Source organism: Tauraco erythrolophus, chromosome 7 (genome assembly GCF_009769465.1).
Source record: "Tauraco erythrolophus isolate bTauEry1 chromosome 7, bTauEry1.pri, whole genome shotgun sequence".
NCBI lineage: Eukaryota > Metazoa > Chordata > Aves > Musophagiformes > Musophagidae > Tauraco > Tauraco erythrolophus.
This window is the reverse complement of record NC_141471.1, coordinates 33,666,016-33,691,573: the sequence shown is the minus strand read 5'-3', so window position 1 is coordinate 33,691,573 and position 25,558 is coordinate 33,666,016. Positions and strand designations below refer to the sequence as shown.

The window sequence follows — 25,558 nt, the reverse complement described above, 5'->3', positions numbered from 1 at the left end:
TTCAATATACCCTGTATTACCTGAAGAAAGCAGAAAAGCAGTATAGAATAAACCAAACTCTTCAGCTGAACAAAATTCAGAACATTAATAACTTTTGTAATAGTGTAACAAATTCACAGATAAAAAATTAAGTCGTTCTTTAAACAAATTAGATTTAGGGGAAAAAAAGATACAGCCAGTAGCACTGTAGATGTTAGATAAAATTCACATAATATGCATGACATTTATAGTGAGTTTTGCTAAAATAAGCTCCCATCAGAAACAAGGTAGCTAAATTGTGAGGCACTTAAGGTTGACAAGAAAAGGAGGAATGCAAGGGGTCTGTTTCATAGAAAACCTGAAGTTGCATATCATATCCTTGTATTAAGCCTTCTATTAAAGTGCTAGAAATGGAGACTTAAAACAAAAGGATTTAAATATAAAATAAGTGATTAAAGAGCTTAGTATGCATTAAAATTAAGTGCTTTCCATTCTCATTAATTCAGAGCTTTTTAATAGTTTTTAAAAAATAAAGTCTGGAAATAATCCATGTGTGAAATCATCTTTGTTGTGCCATTGATGCTATTTGTAAAGTGCCCAATTATTTTTCTAAACAACAAAACCATTTGCCTTATCTTATGTTGTATAGCATGACAGTCTGTAGCACATATGTAATCCATACTGCAATGACAGTCAATCTGATGGAAAACAGCACGTGCATACTTTTAGTCAGAAGTCTTAATTCCACCCGTCACTCTAAAAAGCCAGGTCTTGGACTACATATCCACCAGTATATAGTGCAACCAACCTCATATCCTCAAAATGTAATTTAGCTGGCAAAGTCCGATGATGAAAGATGGACTTATCAAGCTTTTCCTCAGAGCAGCCTGACGCCCAGACAAAATCACAGATGGAGCTCTAGATCTGAATCACATAAATCCACTAGATGCCAAATCTGAGAAGGATCTGGGTTCTGTCGGATGATGAAGAGGCTGAAGAAGTGTAGCAGTCTGTACATTACTGATCACATCTAACTGAGAGGGATATGCTTCATTTACATTTCCTCCATTGAAACCGTTTTGGAACTGGCAGGAAAAAAGAAAACAAATGGTTAGTATGGGAAACCAATTTATTAGTAAGTTTTTAAAAATCCTCCTAAAGACACAGATTAGATGAAATCATCTTCAAATATAATGAATAGCTTTTAAAGTTGTTTGGTTTTGTGTTTTTTTTTTAATGATGAATGATGAGAAGTTAACTTGCATTAAAGTAGGGTCTGAATCATGAATGAAACCCATGTTGAAGTCAGTGGGAGTCCTACTACCGGCTAAGTAAAGAAATATCACTACTATCTAAAGTGTAATACAGTTTCCATTTGTAGAAAGTACAGTCTGAATGAGCACTCCCAATTTCCACATCCAGCTGTTACATTTTAAAAGCAACCTATTTACATATTTTCGTGTCTGCAATGGGATCCAGACTTTACAGCTCTTCCAGAAATGCACATGCAGTCCTATTCATTAGCTGAAGCGTATGGCATTCAATCCACAGGCTGAGCTGTGCTAGGGTGGGCTTTTTCGACAAAGTCTTCAATATTGACAATGCCAAGTAAGAGCAATGAATGTCTTTCATCAGTCTTGACATAATTGTTCGTAGGATTATTTTAATCATCTGATGTAATTCTTCCTGTCATGCTATGGAAAAGTCACTTTATCTACAAAATACTCCATTCAGTCATGCAAAGAAAATATAACAAAATATTTTAAACATTTCCATCATCTCTTCGGGAGTTGCTTGCATCATAAGTACTCATTCATTCAAGGTTTGTCTTTAAAACGTATCTTACACATTCAGTCATCTATCAAAATATGCTGGTTTTCAGAAACTTTTTTCCTTCTACACAAACAGTGAAATTTGACTAACTGTGCACAGTTCTTCTAAGTCACTATAGCCCTGTGAATTTTGTTTTTAATCAAAATTATCATACTTTTAAAGACAGCTACAATAACATAAGCTAGTATTACTTCTGACAGAAGCAGATTATTTCAATATTCTTCATTAACAAGATGAGCATGCTCATTAAAATTTCTAAGAAAGTTCTCAACACAGAATCTAGTAATTAGCAAGTTTGCTCCTGTTTAATAAAGTATACTGACCTTAAACAAGCAATCAAATTAGCTAGGGTCTTTCTGCCCTTCTCCATCACCGAAAGCATTTTTAGACGACGTTGGCTAAGATCCTACTGCAATTACAAGTTAGGCAGAAGGACAAGGCAGTTGACCACAATAGACCCTTCTGGCTTTCTAATCCTCTAGTCTTTTCACGTAGAAATCAATGGGAGTTAGTAGGCTGACAGCAATCCAGGCTTGCACAGTAACGTCTGTCCTCTCTAGATTCCAACCACTGGTAGGGACATCAGTGTGCTAAATCCAGCCACAAAGACTGCCCTACTTTGGTTTGGCTGTGTGAACGTAGGCTCAGACAGTAGTATCCTATCTGCTTAGTCACATCCTTACTCAAGTTACCAATAAGCGATAAAAATCAAACCTTAAGGTTATTATCATAAGCAGTGACACGTTCTCCCATTTACAATAAAGAAATGTATATTATTTGCCATCATGGCGTTGGGACAGGTGATATTTTGCAAGATTACTTCAAGTGCAGTAGCTATACTTCTGACTTACTAGTTTGCATAGGTTCACATATTTTAAGGTTCTTAACTCCTCTGATACAAGACTAATTACAATCTCTACAATATAAGCATATACAAATATAGGGTTGTCTTTCCTTGAAGCAATGACATTTCTAGGTAAAAAACGGTTGTACATTAAAACAATTCTCAATATAACAACTTTTATAGACTTGCCTTCAATCTATAAAAATATTAATTGGCAGATGTGACTAGAGGTCAAACCTGAGGACAGTCTGATACAAGAGATGTCATTGTGTTGTTTTTTTTTCATGTGAACAGTATATTTGCAGTATGGGCTGCAAAAGTCAATGCTATTTGGTTAAGGAACAAGCAGTCTCTTCCCACCCGCCACTGTGCCCATTTGGCACATGTAAGGTTTGGACCCACAAGGACTTGGAGATCAGCTTTCTATGATCACTCTTTTACAAAAAGGTTAGGGGGAATAATCCTTCCTTATCTCAGCAAGAAGCATGCTTCTCTTTTAAGCTCATTTGGACAAGTGTTCAGCAGTTCTTTTCAGTGGTAAACAGGAGCTAATGTGCACAAGGGTAACAGCAGTTCTGCACTGGGCTTCTGCTTGTGCAACACTATCCAGATCCACACAGCATGGGTACACTATAACAAGAGAGGCTGAATTTGCCTCCAAACAAGGTAAGGACAACTTTTCAGAAAGTGGTCTTTGCTCATTTTTCATGACAAACAAGCTAAACACAGTACTATTATTGCAGCATAGCATTCTAGTAAATATGAAGTAACAGATGTATTCATTTACAGCATTCAGAGATGCTTAGTCATTCAACTTTTTACAGATAGTCAAGAAGAAACAGTAAGCAAGGAAATAATAATAATGGAGCATAACAAAAATGATTAAGGGAGCACAACAACAAAGACATCAACAAAATAAACGTATTTGAAACCATCTGTTAAAAAGAAAAAAATGCAATTGCTTATGCGTTGGCTGTTCAGAAGTGATGCACCACACCAGTATAGCTTTTGTGAAAAGAACAATTTTATACTATTATAGGGACGAACTTGGACGACTCTGAAACTGCTTTGCAACCCTGTTGTCAGGCACTATGAAGGACTAATAATCCTGACCACAGCCAGGCGACACAGCCTAGCACTGTGCAAGCCTGTGCATTGCAGTTTGCCAAAGTCACGTCATGCTACTTCAGCCCCTGGGCACTCGGGCAGAAGCTATTCATCTTGCTGAACTGTTGTACTGGGGCTGGCTGAGACGGAGTTAATTTTCCCCACAGCAGCCCTCCTTGTGCTGTCCTTTGTATTGGTAGCTAGGAAGGAGCTGTTGCTGTTAACACAGCAGTGTTTTGGGTACTGCTGAGCAGGATGGGCACAGCATCCAGGCTGTCTCTCTAGCATTCCCCCCTCCCCAGCAGGCTGGGAGTGGGCAAGATCTTGGGAGGGGACACAGCCAGGACAGCTGACCCAAACTGACCAAAGGGATATTCCATACCGTGTGACGTCTGCTCAGCAACAGAAGCTAAGAGAAAGGAGGAGGAAGGCAGGGGGCATTTGTTATTTACGACACGTCTTCCGGAGCAACCACTACGCATACTGAAGCTCTGCTTCCTGGGAAGCGGCTGGACATCATCTGCTCATGGGAAGTTGAGAATAAATCTCTTTGTTTTCCTTTGCTTCCACGCGTGGCCTTTGCTTTGCTTTTAATAAAGTGCCTTTATCTTGATCCATCTTATTTGCTGCCCCTCTGTCACTGCACTGAGGAGCGCAGTGACAGAGCAGCTTGCTGGGCACTTGTCATCCAGCCAAGGTCAACCCACAACTGTCCTATATTTTAGCTCAATTTCATAATTCTGCAATTATATTTTTTTGACCAGTGAAACAATTTTTAAAAGGATGTGTTTTGTACTTGCATTAAGCCTACCGAAAAACTGGGTATGTTACTTGCACTCCTCACCTCTGTCTCGTGTAGGTTAAATGCCAATTAATACTTTAATTCTGTAAATGCTTATGCATGTGCACAAGCATTTGTAGGATAAGTACTTTAGAACATTAACTCACTGAGGTAAAAAAAAAGAAAAAAGAATTGTAGCTCTGTACTTGAGCATTAACAGAAATAAATGGTACAATTTAAAGTACTTCAATAAAGGTTATTCAGAATCAGGAACTGCCTTAGTAATTGAATTTTTTTATTTCTAAGTTAATTTTACCAATGAAGAACTGTGCTTAAAACTGTAGTCTGTGCTACAGCCAGGCTCCTCTCTTCTACAGTTTTTGTTGTGCATTCTCCTTGGCACAATGTGAAAAAGGTCAAATTTATCTACTGTGAATATAATTTACTCTTGCTCTTTTGTCTTCAGCAGACAATTTAGACAGCAGCTTGAGGAACAAGCTGACTTTCACTTATGGTAATATCTAAAAATATTTTTGCAGTATCATCATGCATAGAAATGCAACAGTTCATAATATTTTATGCTATTTATGTGATATTATAACCTGATACTTTAAGCAATCCTAAAATAATCAAAGTGTCCAAGTAGCCAGAGAACACTAACATTTTGAAACCAAGATATTTTTCTGGATCCTTACAACATACTTCATGAAAATTAACGTGCCAGACAATATAACTGACATCATTCTACTCCTCTAAAAAAGGTATACAAGCAAATTCCAAGCTCTTGACCAAATCTGCTTTTCCTTTGCTCCTACTGGAAAAATTACAGGTAGGTACAACAGACTAGTTCACTCACTCTTGCTTTAATGCTGCCAAAGAGAGCTACCAGGATCTGGATACATTTACGTAAAAACTTGACCAAATGCAACTCTCTTCAGTCTAATGAGCAAATAAAGCAAGGACATTCCCATGCTGCTAAACCCATTAGTTTCAAACTCCGCGATTCAATTACAACGAACTGTATCCTGTAGCCATTCAAAACAATAAAAACACGATTCAAAACGTAAGCAATATAACAACGCTGTTTACCTTACCTTGTTCAACAATGTTTGTTGACTTGCCATCATAGGATCATTTTGCATTTGATCCACGCAGCTGGGCTGTGCCTCTGGCATGCACTGGTACATAGATACAGCACCTGCATAGCACGTTTGAGGAGTGAGCATAACTGACTCAGAGTTTATCCCACACTCATGATTTTCAGGGACTTGCTGCAAACAACTAAGAAAATCCTCCAAGTTGGAAGAAGCAGAATAGGTCGATCTGTCAAAACCCACTACAGGGAAATCCACTTGACCAAAATTAGAAAGCTGTGGCGTCATCGTTGTGGGTTGCTTGTAAGGAATAAACTCTTGCCTACACACATAAGGGGAAGTGTCTACTTCTGATTTGTTATAGAACTCTGATGTAGTGGCATGCATGCCGGGGAATACATATTGCTGGGGCTGCTGCTGGGAGCAACTAAGAGGCATACTGGTGCCAGAGTTCCAATTTGTGAACATCCCATTGACTTGCATATGTTTCATCTTTTGACAGAGCTGCTGCTGCTGCTGTTGTTGGTGCTGCTGTTGCTGCTCCACGAGTTGTTTCTGGTGCTGATGAAGTTGGTGTGTATCTAACTCTTGCTGTACCAAGCAACCTTCATTCTGAACCAGGGGCTGCTGCTGGTTACAGCCTGAATATAAGAAATCAGACTTACTTAAGGAGTCCTGAACATAAGTCAGGATTTCATCAGTGATATCTATGTCCCCAATATCATCCACACCAGATAATTCAGTTTTAAAAAACTCCTCATCCTGCTGAATACACTTTAGATCTTCAAAGTCAATACCCAGATTTTTCATGATGCTGTACAAATCACTGGTTTTGTTATCTTGAAAGAGTGCTGCACTGTCTTCAGGAAGTGGAATAGTACTGTCCTGGGAACACTCCATTAGCTCCCGTTTGAGAATGTTGTGATTTCCAGCAGGCAGTAGATTATCCATCCAGCCACTGCTAACACCACCGCCCAGTTCATCTCTGCTGTCTGCGAAGAAGTTCCGCTCAAAGGAAAGTTTATGTGATGCTGGAGGGCAGAGATACACAGACTCATCTTGCCTTAACATGACACCTAGGAGGGAGTTTGGATCCACAGAATCACTGTGTAACATTGCTTTGGCTTCTTTCCCCGTCGTGCTTTTATTCTTCAGCTGAGAGGGATCCATAAGGCTCGACGCAGGGAAAGATACCTCATATAATACAGCCTCACCAGTGGCAAACATGAAGGGCAACTTCATGTTACGCTTCCGTAGATGTTCTGCCCCTTCTTCGTCTCTGAAGATAAATCACATATATAGCATAATACTGCAGTGCTAAATGGTTACTGTAATCTTTTTGTTCTCTGGAATTAATATTAAAAAAATGAACTACGCTATTTGTAGGCATTTTTCAAATTCCTAACTATTCCCAGCTCAACTTGGCTGAGTTAAACCAAGAGGCAGATTATGAAATAAGGAGCTTATGACTGTAATACCACCTTTACATATTACATTTGTAATTAAATCTAGATAGCATACACCATTTTCTGTGCATTACGAGCTGAAATGAAAGTAAGTGGGCTTTGTTCCATGCATTATGTTTTTCTTGCCATAGCAAGTAAATGAATACTTTAATACTGAAATATCTCTTTTTCTCCATTTTACAGACTCCTTAGCAAAAATTATTTAACCTGTATAATAATGCTGAATTCTGTATTAAGTAAAATTTAGTTCAGCACCATAAAGGACTTAATTTCTTTATGGTATCTATTGTTTCTTCTACACAACTGCAGTTGGATTTCTTAATCTTTGCTAACGGAGATACTGAATTAAAAATACGTTGGATGGAATAACTTGGTGCTTGTACTGCTGCCCTTATTCTTTATATGAAATCAAAACGTCTAAAGTTTTACAAATAAAGGACTATGCCACATAAGTACTGAAACATAATTCTTTTCAATGTTTGTTAGCAAATTGAAAGAGGTTTTCTTTCTGCAGTTCAAGATTTAAAGCGAGTTTATTTAAAAATAAAGAATTTATTTCTGAATATGAAGAAGCTCAAAAGTTTTCGGTTTTTGAAGTATACTGTTTTATGCGATTATGACTTACGTAAGAGCTCTTTGCGTGGCAATGATGTAATCCGGCCTTCCATTTTTGTAGACAAGACGTGCATTTGCCTGTACCCAGGCCCATCGATTTTCTTTGGTTAGAAGTCTAAATACAGTCATTCCACTCTCACCTGTCTTCATCACTAGAGTTAAAGAGTAAGCATTCTGTTTACTGTTTAGTGAACAAAAAAAAGGAAAAATCTGGCATGTCATGAAAGTAATCCCATTTGTAGACAAATTCTACAGATCTCATGTCCTCAATCACTCATTTCTGTGTGGCACTAATGTATTCCTAGTGAAACAGGATGATCCAAGATGCCTACTTTAATTTACTGGTAACATAAAAGCCAAAACTGCAAGCAATTGTAAGATATCCACTACAGATTGGCAACATCCTATACGGAGTGTCGTCCATTATTTCTGCAATAACAGAAATCAATAACTACTAGAACAAGTAAATGACAAAAGCATGTCTCTTTTACATCCAAAAAGCGACTATTACTCAAGAAACTAGAAAACACATTAGCTCTGAATCCAATCCTTTCACATTTTGACTGGTTAATGCAGAGGTACTTCAAAATCCATTATTTTTCACTCCCACTATCACTTCACTAGCAATGCTTGATAAACATACTACATATTCATTGTACATTGCTGAAAACACTGCATTTCTAGACAGAAAAATTACATTTTAAAATATTAGGAAAGTTTTCAGAATCCTAACCAAAAATAATCTGTGCTACAAGACCTCTGTTTTATCTTAGCATCAGAAATGGAGCAGAACTGGTTTTAAGACAAAATTTCAAACCAAAATTTCAAACCAAAGTTTAATCCCATTCTATTGTGGAAATATTTTCTTTCTTATTCCATACCAAACAAACAAAAGCACTGATAGGCAACAGTAACTGAGCTACACCTGAAACAGAAAACTTGCTTAATATAGGTTGAGAACTAACCTACTGTGGGGGGTTATTTAATTGTATGTAAGGGGACAAAAAAAAAAAAAAGTTTTTCTTGCAAAGTCAGTAGAAAAGAAGCAGCATCAAAATATCCTGGAGATGTTCCTGTAACTTCCAAAACCAAGTATGTTTCAGTTAACAAAAAAGTAAAGAAAGAAGTCCACTAAATAGTTACATATCAGATAGCTGACACTTATTTCCTTAGCTTAAAACATTGTACTATATAAAAGTTGTTACTTAAATCAAACCAAACTGCCAAGAATCAAAACCAGAAATGTACAGGACACTAGCGTTCTAAATCAGAGATTAATTTCTGTTACAAATCTTACACTGGCATCAAAAGAAAATGCTTTATTTAAATTCCTCATAGAAAAGCTATCTTTGAAATAGTCTCTTTTTCCAAAGTTAGCTGTTGAAATCACAGAAGTTGAGTTGAGCAGAGAAGTGAGAAGAGCAAGATGTGACAGAAACTGGAATACATCACCTAAAAGGGTCTAGATAGAAATATTAAATATCTCTTCATCCAATATAAGTTTTTATAGGCAGGGAAAGATGAAATGAAATAGTGCACATGAAATGAATAGTGTTCTCTTTGTTAATGATCTTTTTTTAAAAAAAAAAAAAAAAAACAAAAAAGAGTACTTCATAGTATTTCTTCAGTATGAATACAATCCATGCTTTGAGTTTTCAGCCCTTCTTAGGGAATGAAGCTTACTTCGGACATGATTTTCAGCACAATAAAGCATATCAGCTGCATGAATAAACTGGTATCCTGTTCCTCTCATACACAGCTCTGCTTCAGTGTATCCCAGGACAATCTTTCCTCTGCAAGGTAAAAAAAAACAACATTGCAACATTGCTGATGAACCAACTCACAGAATGAATGGCAGGCAAGTTAATTACAGCTAGAACATTTCAGGCGTAAATGCTAACTACACGTTGTTGCAATATCAATTGTGTGTGGAAGCATGACAGTTCTAATAAAAAAAACAGTTATCAAATCATAAAATTTTTACTAGTCCCCCAAGTTGCCTTCAGTGACTAGAAATGGGTTCATAAAAACTATAAGATCATTAAAAAAGTATGTCTACAGTTCAGCCAGACCTTTAATTCCATACTTGTGAGCATTTTCACTCATAGCGGGCAGCTCCCATTTGTTGCAATGAAAGACACTGTTTGTCTTGCCCTGTTTCATAGCACGTACCCATAGGGGCTTACTTGTAGAATTAAGTAGGGTCTTAACTTTAGTTTCCAAAACTTCTTGCCTAAATTAGTATTTTTAGTAGCTTAAAATTCAAAACAGGGCATAGCTCAGAACTACATCTCTTTTGCTATTGAGTGGTTTGGGACTCTGTGTTTGCATTAAAGCTTTTTAAGATACACCTCAGAAGTACTGACAATAGAGTCATGTTTGACTATGGTAGCTAAAATTAATTTACTAGAGGTCAGGGAGATGAAGAACTTAACAGCATTTGTGTAAGCACTATGAGATACATGATAGAATGAAATAGTCCAAAACAGACTGAAAGAGAATTTGGAACAAAGAAATGGATATCCAAAGATGGGCGGCGGGGGAGTAAGAATGGGGAACAATATATGCAAAAGTGTAAAACATGACAAAAATTGAAGGTTTCAAGTGAAGCACAATGAAAAAAAAGCAAACACAGGAAAAATATGTCTGTGTTAACATTTTGTTAACTTTTACTCATATCAGTTTATAGAACCCAAGAAAAACATTTTGATTTATCAGTAGACAGAATATCAAGTAATTTCACTTCACATTATTCTGTAAGTAAGCATGGAAATCCACGAGAGAGATTCCACCAAAAATGAATCCGAAAACATCAGCAGTCAAAAATAGGAAGGAGGGGGAAAAGGAAGGAACGAGGCCAGAGGCTTTTCTTTTGATAAAGTAGCATCTTGATGGGCTTCCTGCCATGTTGGTGCCTAATTATGTTATGTGGATCTACTAATGCAATAGTGTTTCCAGTTTTTATACAGGGAAAAGAATGGTTTGGAAATGAGTAAAAGTCATAGCATAAAAAAGGACTTCATTTGTTTAATTTGAGGTAAATAACATTTCCACTGTATTTTACATCTATTTGAACTGAAAGAGAAAATATGTATGTAGAACAAATTGAAGCACTTGTTCTATCAGTTCTAAAACCAAATTTCAACCACATTCAACATTAAGCTTTTCTTCTTCCCTAATTCATTAGTATTCTTGGGTTTTTTTGTTTGTTTTGGGGAGTTTGTTGGGAGTCAGAAAGGAATATGTCCTTTCAAGGAAGTACACCACGACAATCCCATTTCTTTCTACTTACTAGCAGGGCTGGAGAGAAAAATATTAACAGTTCCTAAACAATCATCAGTATTGACTGAAACAGTAGCCAGCTTTATATTTCAAATACATACTTGCAACCTATCTTATCAGGAAATTATTAGAGTATTATGCAGAACAATTTACACCTACTTTGCATCACAGCCAGTAGGTGTGAAATCCAGTTTGTGTTTAGTTCTGAAGATGAAGTTTTTGGTTCGTATCTCAAGGATAGATGGTGGCTGCAGGGGAGTAGCTACTGCAAACAGAGCGAGCTGGGGAGACAAAGTAGCACCATCCTTCCCTTTCTTGTTTTGTCCATGGAGAAACTTTAATCGCCCTTGAAAATTCATAGCCTTAGGATTAGGAAAAAAGTAATTGTTATATGTTGGAGATATTTAAGAATAAGATATTTCTGTTATGATGTAAAAACATCTATTTATTTTTTTAAAGATTCATCAGATTCAAGCTTTGTAGTGTGGCATGTACAAAAGTTACATAACAAGTACAGTATACTGCTGTTATAACCCTGAGTGTGTCACGTTCAGATCTACTAATAAACTCACTGGAAAAAGAACTAATGGGAAGGTTGCTTTGTAAAAAAAAAATCCCACAAAAAACAACACACAACCCCAAACATGTAATAGCAAATGTCAACTGAATCTTCTAATATTCTAATGAACATGGCATTATACATATATACAATTAACATGACATTATTTCTCTTGCATTTCTGTCAGTCATTAGAATAAAGTATGCAAATGTGTAGAATTGCAAAGTCCTATAGAAACAATTCCATTTGTAAGAAGTCACAGGTGATAAACCTGTATTTCTTTTTAAATCTATAGCATTGACAAACAAAAAAAATGTATCAAAAAGAGCAAGCACAGACTTTCCCAAGTAAGGGAAAACTATGGTTCTGTTAATTATTATGACTTACTGCATCTCAAGATACTTCAGGGTACTCTCAAGTACCTCAAGGTACTTTACAAAACAGATGCTTATTTGCATTTTACTGAGGAAACTGGGCCATGAGAAATGAGAGAACTTGCACCTGGTTGTGACAACATGTTGAAGGGGACACATTTAGTGTCACTAACTGAAACATACTGACTCAAGCAGCTCAGATATCTATGGAAACTTAACAAAGTAAGTTGTTGGACGTATTGTAAGGATAATGCAGATTTCCAACTCGCAAGCATGCGCGGAAGTTTTTACATAACTCCATACTCACCAGGAACCCAGATGAATTATCCAGGAGGCATCGTAACCTGCAGATGAAATTCCTTTCCATAAAGGAAGAATTCTCGGGAGGAAGTTGGTCAGGGTTATAATAGGTTGCTGGCTGCGAAAAGCCATTATCTCCTACAGGAAAGGATTATTTATAAGGATTATTTTTAGAAGAACACCTAGTGAAGTCTATCTATAACAAATCATCTTCCGTCTCATAAACAAAGCATTAGGTCATGACCTGAGCAAGAACAATGTAAACTGGAAACATCCTCAGTACCTACATCAATTGTAACACTAGGTTAAGTATCAGTTCTTCTGATGGGATTGTTTTTCAGGCTATGGCATTTGAAAACTGCATGCAACTTAATTTTTTTTAGGTGGTGTTTTTTGGTGTTTTGTTTTGGTGTTTTGTTTGTTTTGGTTTTTAATTTATTAATTATGTTTGACCACAATATAGATTCTGAATTAGTTGCAGAGAGCAGAGTTCTCAGCAGAGAGCACAGCCACATTTCTGCAACAACAGGATCTGCAAAAGGCATAGTAACTATAGGAACTGAGTACTCAGAAGCTCAGTAGATGGATTAAAACTGTGAAATTGTTACTTTCCAGACAGCCAGGTGAAAGCTGTAGCAATAAATAAAAAACAAGCATCTTTAGGGAACCACTACACTAAATCAATGTGAGTACTTTCTCTAATGGATGCAAAAAAACCTTACTGAACACTGAAAATATTTCTGGGCTGTGCTGTTAAAGAAAATACCATAGTTACCTCTCCAGAGGAACCTGGAGCACTTGTGTTTTGTGGGTTTTGTTTGTTTTTTTAAAAAAACACAAACAAGACAAATTAAAAACATGATTAACAAATAGGATAACAACATGATATTCTTCTGCCACTTCAGGACAAGCATGTGATGCTAAGTGGCATTTAGAAAGCAGACTTTAACGTTTGAGTTAATTAAAAACAGAAGGTAAATCAATAAACTTCTGATAGAATACATATGTTCTGCATAAGACTACGTATACAGAGATACCAGAGCATGTCTACTCACAGCATTCTTTGTAATACATATAAAAACCTGCAAACCGGTTGCTCCCTAGGAATTCATACACACAGAAAATGAAGAAGAAACAGTATAAAATGCTCTTTTAGAGTGCTAAATGCTCTGTAATTTAAAAAATAGTCCATATATTCTGAGAGAACTGATTGCCATGTACAGACAAAAGAAGAATACAGAGTAAGAAAGAATTCATATTGACCTTCTAGACTTGGAGACAAAGTCAGGGAGAGAACGTCACTTAATCACACATCACATTATGTTCTCTGGAACATAATTCTCTCTCTTCCACAGCTGGAAAAATTTACAGTTAGGCTAGGTAGTTTGTACAATGGCAAATCAAATCCAAAGGAAAACAAATCAGTTCATGACCAAAATCAGTTCCATTTAATCTCCTATTAATTCAAGGGACTGAACTGGAGTCACATGAGATTGCTGATGGCTCACCAAGAGGCCTTGCAACCCAAGGCCATATAAATCCAGCAAGAATGCTGATTTATCCAGCTTTTCAGATAAAATTAGGAGATATCTTTTTTTTTTTTCTTCTTAAAAGAACTGCTATGCAAGGTCAATTTTTGCTGAACAAACTTCAAGATATGGAGGAAAAAGAAAGGGCCTTAGCTGACAGTGTGTATGAAAAGGGACAATTTGAAATTACAGCCATCTGCAGAACTGTGTATCGGCCAAAGCCACCATTATGAGGTGAGCCTACAGTTACAGAAACTCAGATACTTGTAGTCCAAGATAGTTGTCACCTAACTTGGGTATTAGAAAATTAAGCATCCACACTTGTCATATGGATGGTTCTCAACAGACTAAAAAAAAACCCCTACTTCCTTGCTACTATCCTACTGCTGCAGATTATTTTGGTGAAAGTTTTCAATGCTGGTGAAAATTTTCAATGCTTCTGAGGCAGTGCTTCTCCCGAAGGTGCCAAAACAGGTTAAATGCTCACTGAAGAAGTAATAATTATGAAGAAAGGGCATCAAAGAAACAGCTTGCAAATCCCAAATCATCTTTCAAAAATGCCAGCTCTGACATTCTTGAGAATTCCTGCATATACATTACTTGAGGTCTCCTCAAAATGGTTAATACACTTTATTTTTAATAAAATGTATTAATAATTTATTTTTCACAAGTATCAACACCAAGGAAGCCACTAATTTTTTTTTTTTTCCCCCTCAAGCAATCTCTATATTTGTGTTCCTTTTCTATTGTCACAACTGTATTCCTGCAAGACCAACTACTACTGAGAAAGGTGCCAGCTAGTGAGGCCAAAAGAAAATTGGTATCAATAGTTGGCTACTGTCAGAAGAAGAGCTGACTGGAAGAGCTGCTGGCCAGCCAGGAGCATACTGAGAGCACCGACTGGCTTAGGGTGCCTCAAATGCCCTGTGTGTGTTTGTTCAGTCAATTCTTTCACGGAGAGTAATGAGACTGTGGGCAACTTCTTGGAGGGGACGTAAACAAAGACTTTAATCCTCAGTAGCAGGCAACTCAAAGGGCTTTGATTAAGTGCTCAAACTCAGGTAAATCTTGTGGCTGAGGAGTGCCTAGTGAGTGTAGCTCTAGTATCCACTAAGGAGTGTAAGGCTTTCTGCTGGTATCCTTGGCACTGGAGGGCATGCCCTTCGGCATTTCTGCCACAGGACCAACTCGGTATTATTATTTTGGTAAATACAGAGCTGAAATTTGAATGCAGGTATTTTATCTGGGTTGTCTCAAGCGTCTGTCAATTTCCTTAGTAAAACCAGCAGTTCCCAAGAGCTAACAAGGCTTTGGTGGAAGAAGCAATGCAGTCTGTAGCTTGCAAGAGGTGGGGAACAGAACTCAAAACAAGAGGGAATGAGCTTCGAGTTCAAGCCTCCCACATTTGTGAAAGGAATACTGCTGCACTTTCTCAGGCAGACAGGAGGCAGAGAGGTTTTAGTGCCAGGATCTTGGAGGAGTGACTCACTGTAAGAAGGCAGAGTCTTACAGAGCGTCAGCAATCCCTGGAGCAAAATTACCAGTTGACACTACAGGGAGTAGAACTCATATCCCTAATGAAGTCCACATTGGAGCTCATCAACACCATGCAGTGATGAGCAGAACATGCTGTGCATTAAGTCCTTTTCTTTCTCTTTACGCTCAAGGCCATGCATGGTTGCACAAGCAAGCAAACTTTAAAAGATAACCCAAACTTGAAGCTGCAAAACAGGTATTTGTGACTGAAAAAAATCAGAACTTTACAAACTTCTCTGGGAATATGAAAGGGCTGGGAGGAGTGTCTGGGAAGCACAGTAAACAGGTGAGGTTACCAATGATCTAGGGGCATACCAGAATATTGAGTGAGAAGCGACCAGTCCAGGCTAACTGAAGCAGAATTAGTTCCCAGACTCAGGCTGGAATCTGTGCTTAAGCCACAGCACAATTATGTCTATAAATATCTACATAATGCAAGCTGAATGCATGAAAAAGGAAATGGATTAAAGGAGCAAAAATGGGGAGAATCCTTATGATCATAGCATTATCCTTGGTTATAAATCCGAATTCAGTTTAAAAAGCCTCAATGTCCAAGCATTTTACGCTACTTAAGGCCCCAAAATAATTAGCAGCTTCTATTAAGCTAGGAACACAAGGTACAAACCAAATGATTGTTTGTAATCCTGTTCAACCCTTCATTCAGTCAAACCTGATGCCAAGTCAACCTGGCATCACAATTTTCAAACACAATCTTTCGTAAATTCATATGCACTTGCTTAAGCGCTACAGCACACCGTTTCACTCTGAAGCAAACAGTAAGCCACCACATAAAAACCTGTTTTCTGAGTGCCAGCAGCACTGGCTGCTACACCAAATTGTAATATTAACCAGTTCTGTAGCATGTTTTCAACCAGATTATGTAGATTGGTCCATACATGATATAACAATGTCGAACACTAAATGAAAAATTGAAATATACTGAGCTGTGAGCCAAACAAGTAAATAACATTTGCTGGGTTTTATTTCTCTATCACATCATGGCATTTCCATACTATAAAATATTAAATGGGAAACTGTTTTAAATCAAATTGGTTTATGCATTCATAAATTCAAAAATAATATGGACGTTTTCTGGATTAAAAAAAAATTATCTATAACCAAGTAACTTAATGGAGCTTTACCCACATATTTAAACAACTGTTGTGCAAAATGGAGCATTATAGTTGTCTCAATAGATTTGTCATCATTATCAGGCAGGCATACACTTCCTATATTACACATAACTATCTGTACCAACATATCCCTGTTCTGATATGTAAGCAATGTGTTTTTCAAAACAGCAGGTCACTTAAGCATCAGTCAACAACATGTGACAATCTGATGCTCTAACAAGCACACTGTTAGGTCTTAAAGGCTCATCTATTTAATCTTTTATTCCTTTTCCCAAGAGATGTACTGGTCTATGTGGCAGCCTGCATATAACAATGACAGATGTGGAAGAGTAAAACTCTTTCACAACCAGGAATGCATTATTCCATATATTAACACTGTATCTAACACATCCTTCATCATGGAACGGATCCACTAGCCTGAAGAGCTTAAAGAAGCTGTCATACCCAATTGCACGCTGCCTTCCTATGCTAATAAATTTGATGTTGTGATCTAGAGAGATCATTACTTTACAGAAATCACTTTCTCATTCAAACAGTGATTAAAGATGAGCTGCATAATTGAGGGTCAACACAGAAAAATCAAACTTCCTTGTTTCTTATGTCACCAAAAGCAACTGTCCACTTCTCACTGCCCTGTCTGCAACACAAACAGGCGGATTACCACAGGACTACTGATCAGACATGTGAGACATTCAGTCATTTACACTCCAAATTGAAATCTTCCAATTTAAAGCAAAATTAGTATTTTAATGGTGCTGTGCTATGAATAGCAGTACTTATTTGCAGTGCAAAAAAATAGTCATTCCCACTGTTGGCTAAACATATTCATAACATTCAAATAAATTTAAAAGATGTTATTCCTTCCTTTGTTCAGGTAAAAGAATCTAAACTTTTTTACATACAAAATTTAAAAATCCCAACTAATCCGACAGACAAACACATAAGTTGGCTGCGTTCTCACCTTGTACGTTTGGTCCAGAATCTGCAGATTGGGCAGGATTTAATGCCCAATGTAGCTGTCGTTGAAACTCAGGTCTGTCTTCTGTGTGAATCAATTCAAATACGCTCTGGTGTATAATATCAGACTACGTAAAAAAGGAAAAAGGCGAGAAAGAAAGAGTAAGACACTTACATAACACTATTATAGAAGTCGTCTGGTTGACAACACTGCTACGGACATATCAAAATCCCTTTTCCTCGGCAATAAAAACATACATTTGCATGCATGTGGGAAAGCTTCGTGAAACAATTTTTTGCAGCACAGAGAAGAATTCAGTCATACCCATGATTGCAAACATGAGAAACAACAATAAAAAATTATTACCTTTGAAAAAAATGACATTATGTCAAGTACTACTTTACCTGCTTTTATGTAAGAAAGCCTGGAACCGTCATGCTTAGGTTTTGTTTAAATAATTTAATTTTACAGACAGGTAAACAAAGTACTTGCCAGCTAGTACTTGCACCTGACCTATTCTAGGTGCTACAGGAATACAAAAGAAGCCAAAGACCCTGAACAAAACAACTCCCAAAACTAAGCCAAGTAGATTATGAACATTGGCTTTGTTTGCCTGAAAGCTTTGTCGGTCCTTAAGGATGCACTAAAATCTGTAATTAATAAGCTCTCATATCAGCACCAACTGCGTGGTTAGGAATGTGATCTAAACGGCAAAGCTGCAACAGCCAGGATCAGTGGTCAAAAGAAATTACAGGGAAAAAAGCCACACAAAACATTCACAAGAGGCCTTTAGTCAATTTAGAAGACTTAATTGCCTGTTTTCTGCATGGATCAAAAACCCAACCATCATATAAACAGAAGATATTTGAAATAAAACATAGATCTAAAGAAATTAAGATGAGCTGGCAAAAGCAGAGCTCAAATTTTGCTTCAATGAATTTCATAAAAGAACCTGTATTTTCCAGAAAAAAAATGCCAGAAATGATAATTTTTGTAACTAAGATTTCACTTCTTATATCATGCACTTGATCTATCCACATTACTATACAAATTTTATGCCCAATTTGTTTTCCAAGCGTTTTTCTTCATTTCCCAACACAGAAGGAATCTGTAACCCCAGGAATAACAACGTTTTGTTTGGAATAGTTTCATTTACACAAACATTCCCTCATGTCTTATCAGTTAGCTAAAATTGCAGACCAAGCAGAGTTTCTCCCTATTTTCAGACAGTAACTTAATCTATCATCATCCAGTACCCAAAGATATAAATTGATAACTATAACTAAGCTTCTATTATCTTAACATAAACTAATCCCAGGAGTTCTCTAAGGAACACAACATGTGCCCACTGAGTCTTGGTCTTTACTACTTTGGTACCTGGCTCACAAGCCCAAGGAATTTACCCATAAATGATCTGCACCAATAATTGTAAATAACAAATGCTTATTTTGAAATAAATAAGTAAACAAAGTATATATGAGTGAGAGAACACTAAAATTCTAAAAATACTAAAATCACTTAGTTGATACTTAAAACCTCAAGGCATATGGAGTTAATTTTGTATGAAAGGTTTCTATTAAAATAATTACCTTCCCATTGAATTATGTCTCACCATCATAAACTAGGTAACACCACAGTATACATTTCAAACAGTTGTTTCAGTAAAGACTAATTAAGTGTGAAAATTTCCTATCTTGCCTAACTCAACTTTGGAAATTATATTCCTGTTGTGCTTGGCCTGAGGTCTCATTTCAGCTATGTAAACTGATAGAAAAGTAATACAGTTTCAAAGTAATTCGACCCGAAGTACCTAACTGAGATTTTTATTAGACAAACTATCAGACCCTAAATATGAACACTGATGCCCTCTGAAATTAAGCAAAACCTCTGCAAAAAAAATAGATAAAAATATAAACTTACTTGTTGGAACCCCAAGTAGTCTTGGATAGTTGAAGAGACGTAAAAAACCAAAGCATCGGCAGTAACAACTAAGACAAAACCATTTAATGCCTGGAGAGGAAACACACACCAATCTGTCAGCTTCAGAGACAAAATTCCAGATAATTATTGTGGCTGTAAGTCTACCTACACCCTAGTCTCCCAATAAAATGTGAACCATGCAAAAACTTATTATCTAACAGCACAAACAGAAGGATTCTTCATTGCATCTCTCTAGAGCATACATGGCAGAATGAAGAAAACTGAATTTAATGAAAAAAAAAAAAGCTTTTTTTTTTTAAATTCAGCGGAGAAGGCAAAGTCTGTTGATGACTTTTACTTACTCTTAATTGTAGGAGATGAGGGACAGCAGTATGAACAACTATAGGTTTATCTAATATCAACCATAGCTCACAATGCTCACGTGGCTCAAGCCTTCGGTACACCCAGCTGCCCGCAGCACAAACGGGAGCCATGTCACAAACCCATTCCCCAAATCTGTTCTATTCATAGCCCAGACAGGTCTAAGTGGACAGGAAGTCAACCAATCGAGATCCCCTATACAGTCCAAAAAACCATTTTATAGCTTACTTAAAATAGAAAGCTTCTGCACAAGCAGACTATTGCAAGTAAACATGTTTTTGAACATAAAGGAGCAGACTAAGCGGCTCCTTACCCAAAGTCACGCAAAGGGCATTTATCTGAACTCCCAATCAATACGGCTCAAGGCAATTGTTGTGATAGCAAACAGTACATTTGTGACTTGGCAGCTCATCTGAAAGGTGCTGATGTACGTCCATGGATTTCAGTCAAGATTTAACAAAAGGCTGTCTCGAGGGACTGGATTAAGTATATTGTGCCACTTAATTTCCTCAGATGCATTCAAAGTCAAATTTGGCCAGCATACTCAAAACAGTTTTTAAACCTCCTTATTATGCAAAATTATCGTTAACTAATAGAAAACTTGAAGGGAAGGATATTCAATATCTTTCTTTAACAACAATATAATATATTTCTATTATGAAACAATGTCATTCTTCCACAAACATTAATTCCCATATTCCCACACTACGGTAACCACCATAGTTGCTTTTCCATATTTTGCAAAGATATGGTTTTACTATTTCTTCTTCTTTTACTAATACAGTCTAATTAACTCCAAGTTAAAGATCTGATTTAAATGACTGGTATTAAAATGTTAGGAACCACCTATTTAACATGTAGACATTTATTAATCTGTTCTCATAAACAGTTGTGAGCTCTATAAAATATCCCTATATAAATTTAGTGAACTTTACCTGAAAACAGTATGAGCTAAACCCAAAAAGTAATCATCTGAAATTAAATAGTGTAGCCAACTCAAGAAATCTTGAGTAGTTACATAAAAATCTTTGGTTTTGATGAAGTTCATACTATTTCCAAGGGAGCAGAATGCCCCAATGGCAGGTGCTTGTGTTCTCTGCTGACCTATTCTGCAGGGCATTTCACCTTAAGTGGTTGACATAAAACTTCTGTGAGCTGCACAGTGTCTAGTTCTGGCTCACATGTTAAAATCAGTTATTCTGCTCTGTTTCATACAAAGCCATGGCAAGGTTCTTTTTTGTCCAGTCTGTGACAAAGGCAAATGGCTCTTCTACCTGGAATTCAATCACATTTTACAGTGGGCTCCGGTATGTAGTTCATTTTGAAACAGGATTGTTACTGCAGAAAACAGATGTCATCTGTAAGCCAGAAGTTCTGTAAAATACAAATTTTTTTACCCAGAAGTCTACTGTGGCAAATTACTGGAAGTTGAAACATGCAAGTATCCAGCATATACCAATAAATGGGAGATAGATTCTGAAAGAGGTTTTGGCGAAACACAATCCTAACATGATTATTTTTAAAGGCATAATAAAACTTCTCAGTGAGTTTATTGTTCTGGAGATAATATTTGTGCTTCTACAAAAATATTCTCAATATTCCTAATACAAATGCAAGTACAAAACCGTTCATTACTGGTGAGAATTAAGATGTTTTAAAAATTTTTTAGAAGCTGACATTTGACTTGCACTTCGTATCATAAACTCACTTAGTCTGTACTAGATTATGTATTTAAAATAAGACTTTGAAGTAATTTAAATAATTTTTTAAAAAGGAGATATAGCTTAATTTTTAAGAAGGCACATCTATGTCTTTGATCTCTGTTTCCACAAAATATTGAATTGGTAAGACAGTTTCTACACTGAAAATTAAAGACATCAGAATTTTGTTATGAAACAAGAAAAAACATCTGATGAACAAATAAAACCAAATATAAAAAATATGGTATATGTTCATACCACTTTTGCAAAAAATAGAGAAAGAATAAAAAGGAAATGTTCATCATCAGTTACAGTTTATGGAAACCTGTGTGACAGAAAAGACTTCTGAGCTTAGGCAGAAGGGAAGGTTGTTACTATTTACATCTTACTGATGTTCAGTATCTTCTAGAAAATTCCCCCTTTCATCACTTATTTCTTGCATTCCCTAAGAAAACTATCTGGAAAGTCATTTTCTTTTTTTTTTTTTTTAATATAAAATATTTAAACCCCAAGAAATTCAGTTCATTTACTCACTTCCCAAGGGGGTAGAATTTACAGTAATAAATATATCATCTGTTTCATTTTCACACTGGAAAGTAGTTTGCTATAGCAATTTCATCATATAACTTCCAATTAAAAGTTTAAAAGTAACTAAATTTCACATCAAATAGATGCCTCCAATATAAACCATATAATGTACCTTTTTAGATAATTTCTGTTTAAAGAAAGCTGTTCGCCTGCAGTAACTCCATAACAGTTCTTTATCATGCTTTAATGAAGTTAGCAAATTACATACGTGTCCTAGTTTTTTAGTTCATTAGGAAACAACTTTCCAGTAGCATTAATCTACAGTAATTGTTCTGTGGGATTCTTAGAACCCATTTTCATTTCTATCATTTGAAAAGTTAAATTAATTTTGTTCTAAGGAAATCATTGGCTTTGACTGACCTAATGATTTGTCACTTCTGATACATCAGTGGGAAACCTGTGTACAAGATAAATTACCCATATGTTTCAAATGGAGCTGCAGGTCACAGTAAAATCTATTTTGTGAAACGAATTAGAACATTGGAATATTTATATTAGTAATTTAATATCTTTATTAAGAACAGACGCAAAGAGATGGGGAAAAAAAACTCTAAGAAATTACTCAGAAAGTTAAGAGGATCCTGTAGTCTAACACCTGCTCTTCAAAGTCATTACTACCACCAGAGAAAAGTGCAAGAGCTGTATAACAGTAAGTTGTAGAAAAAGAGGAAAGAATTTGACAATAAGAAAACTTCCTTTTTCAATCTCATCAGTGAATAACTGGCATGTTAAATACAACAATCTTTTTTTTTTTTTCCTTCAAATGTAGATCTTCGTATCACACATCTACTGCAAAAAATACCTGAAGTAAGAGTTCTCCTTCCAGGATCTGCATCCCTTCTCCATGTTTTGTTGTTCTACAGTTTTCCTGAATGCCATTTCTTTCTGGTCTTGTAGAGTTAGAAGATTTTAATGCAACTGGAAAAAGATTTAAAAAAGTTGAGTGATCTTTGAAAGGCTCACTAGAAATGTATGTGATGATGTGCTATTTTGTGTAAGAAAAAAATTATATTTTAAAAATGCTTTTAAAGTCAATCCAACAAGACTTCTGTTTCTGTGTCAGACTTTTCCCTTAACTTTAGAGATAACCCCCAAATTTGTCATCCATCTCTTACAAAATAGTTGCACAACAGAAGCAATATTATTGAAATCTATCCAAATTTCACTATTTTATTCCTTTTTTCCTTCTTCTCTTTACTATAAGGATCACTTTTAGTTTGTCGCTCTTGATAATAAAGGACATTTTTGTTTTCATACAACAACCTCCTATAACCTGATAACAACTCTGCTTTAAGGTATGACGACACTTAAACTGATTTTTATCTCATCTAATTTCAGACAACATCAAGCTATGGTATCTTAGATATAAGTCTGCTCTAGACCTAAAACTCTCTTTAGAGAAAAAGAAAGGCACAGGAACCCTAAATGCATATTACACATTAAAGAAAACAGAGAGCTGTTTCAAACAAAAAAGCTTTTTTTTTTTCCTACCACAGTTAAATTTTAACCATTTAAACAATTAAGTAAATTTTCCAATTTCAGATAAAATACTATAACCTTGAATCATCGTTGTTTAGGTCACAAATAACCAATTGAAAGAAAAAAAATCACTCAATGAATAAGGGATGAAGAATCAGACCAAATGGCTACAAAGTACCTGAAAGATATACTACCTCCCATGTCTGCACTGTCTTCTATTAAACAGGATGCTGTCAAGTAAAATTAGACACTCAAAGATTATCCATAACTCAGAATGTGCCTACTTTCCACATAGTTCTAAAAAGAAAAAAAAAAGTCTCCAAATCTGAAATTAGTCTGAGTGGGTCTAGCGTCTAAACAGCATAAAATTACTTGAGTAATTACATCTTAAACCTTTACCATAAAGCTAAACACCACCTCCTTCAACCTCAAAATTGCTAAGTTGCAAAGCAAGGGAAATTTACAAAAGCAACTGCATTTCTGTAAAATACCAACAGTTTATCTCATAACAATGAGATATTCACCCTAAATTCCAAATGTTTTTTCAACCTGCTGAAAACCTTCATTTTTCAGCTTCTCAGAACTTTAGTCAAGAACCCTAAAGAACTCACTTTTCAACTAGGTTAAATGATATTTTACATTAAGTATATTAACTGAAGATAAATTATGCCTTTCTGGTTTTTTTTAAGCTATCACTACAGCTAATAACTTTCAAGACAGACAGTTTTCATTAAAATATCCCTCAAAGGCATAACAGAGAAAAAACATGTTCTAAAAATGCATTAACTGATTAATCAGCCAGGAATTTATCTGAGCGTTTGCTTTAAAATTAAAATCTCAATGCTTTTCCTATCAGATAGTGAAAAAGTTCTGTAATAGGCCACACAGAGTTGCATTTGCAAATTCATTTTAAATTCAAGTGAGTGGAAGATGTAGCAATATTTTTTTTTTCTAAGCATTCTTTTAAAAGGATATCTAGAGCATTCACTAAAAACCCCTAAAACCTACTACCCACTGGCAGTAGAATAAAATTTATTATCCTTTTAATTTGTATTGTATGACTATTGAGAAAGTCCAAATTTGGCTTTGGAAGTTGCAAGTAAAGATATCTAATCCTGCTTGCCATTCTGAAAAATATCATATATGATTACATACAGGCATTTTTTTCTTTTATAATGATCAAATAACGAATGAGGGAGAGTAATTACAGGCAGTTGACTAGTGAATGATGTTCTGCTCTACCTCTGTCAAGTAACAGCTCTAGAGCCTAAGCACAGCCTACACACTAGTATGGCTATATTCTTCCTAACTTTCAAAGCATGCATATAGGTATAAGTGAAGTTGCACATTTAGCTGAATTGGAACCTACACCTTTTGCAGAAATCAGGATGTGGATGAAATCAAACTGTTGTAAACTGAGACAGATAAAAATTGCTGACAATCTAGGGTAAAAAAAAAAAAAGGAAGATACAGTGAAAATTGCAGCTTTATACATCATTAGCTGTGTACAGCTCCTAAAAAAAAACAAACCCCAGTTTACCTTGCTCTGACAGATGTGTCACAGGCCTGCTAGTACCTGCTGCAAGCCACCTAGTTACTGGAGTTTCTCCCTCAACGCCCATAGGTAGGGTGAAGAGATCATGCTACAGGGGACTTCACATTCTGAGACTTTGGAAATGTATCACTACGTGACAGCTCTAAAACACCCACACACGTTTAAAGACAAAGTTGGAAAAAGGTTAACTGTTTCATCTATGTAAAGGAAAATTTTTATCATCATATTATTCTCAGTTAATAAAGGGGCATCAAAACTGAAGTTCAGATGTTGCTTAGGTAGGTGTGGTCTTCCTTTGGTTTCATAAAAGTAAATTACATATATTGAATAAAATCGAAATTTTGTTCAGTTGGTACTAGAAAAGGCCAATTTTACAAAAATCAAAAGTCAAATCAGCTAGAAGAATATAAAATCGCAACAACAGAACTGGTTTGTTGTTAGGTGAAAGTGAGAAAAGTATAGATAATAACGTAGGAAAAAAAAAACAGGAAAGATGACCAAATCTTTCTATTTAATACTTCTGAGAATAACAAGTGAGATATTCA

At 36.0% G+C, this 25,558-nt stretch overlaps 1 protein-coding gene across 1 annotated transcript in view; it reads right to left on the bottom strand.

Moving 5' to 3' along the window:
- Positions 1–908: 908 nt before the first annotated feature.
- AHR (aryl hydrocarbon receptor) overlaps positions 909–25,558 on the bottom strand; it is a 66,187-nt gene continuing 41,537 nt past the window's right edge. The window contains exons 3-11 of the mRNA XM_086615035.1: positions 22,782–22,897; positions 19,311–19,400; positions 17,394–17,517; positions 12,242–12,372; positions 11,161–11,363; positions 9,403–9,512; positions 7,730–7,871; positions 5,639–6,917; positions 909–1,064 (exon numbers count right to left, since the gene is read on the bottom strand). Coding sequence (XP_086471161.1) covers positions 909–1,064; positions 5,639–6,917; positions 7,730–7,871; positions 9,403–9,512; positions 11,161–11,363; positions 12,242–12,372; positions 17,394–17,517; positions 19,311–19,400; positions 22,782–22,897 — 2,351 coding nt within the window. The remainder of the gene's footprint in view (positions 1,065–5,638; positions 6,918–7,729; positions 7,872–9,402; positions 9,513–11,160; positions 11,364–12,241; positions 12,373–17,393; positions 17,518–19,310; positions 19,401–22,781; positions 22,898–25,558) is intronic.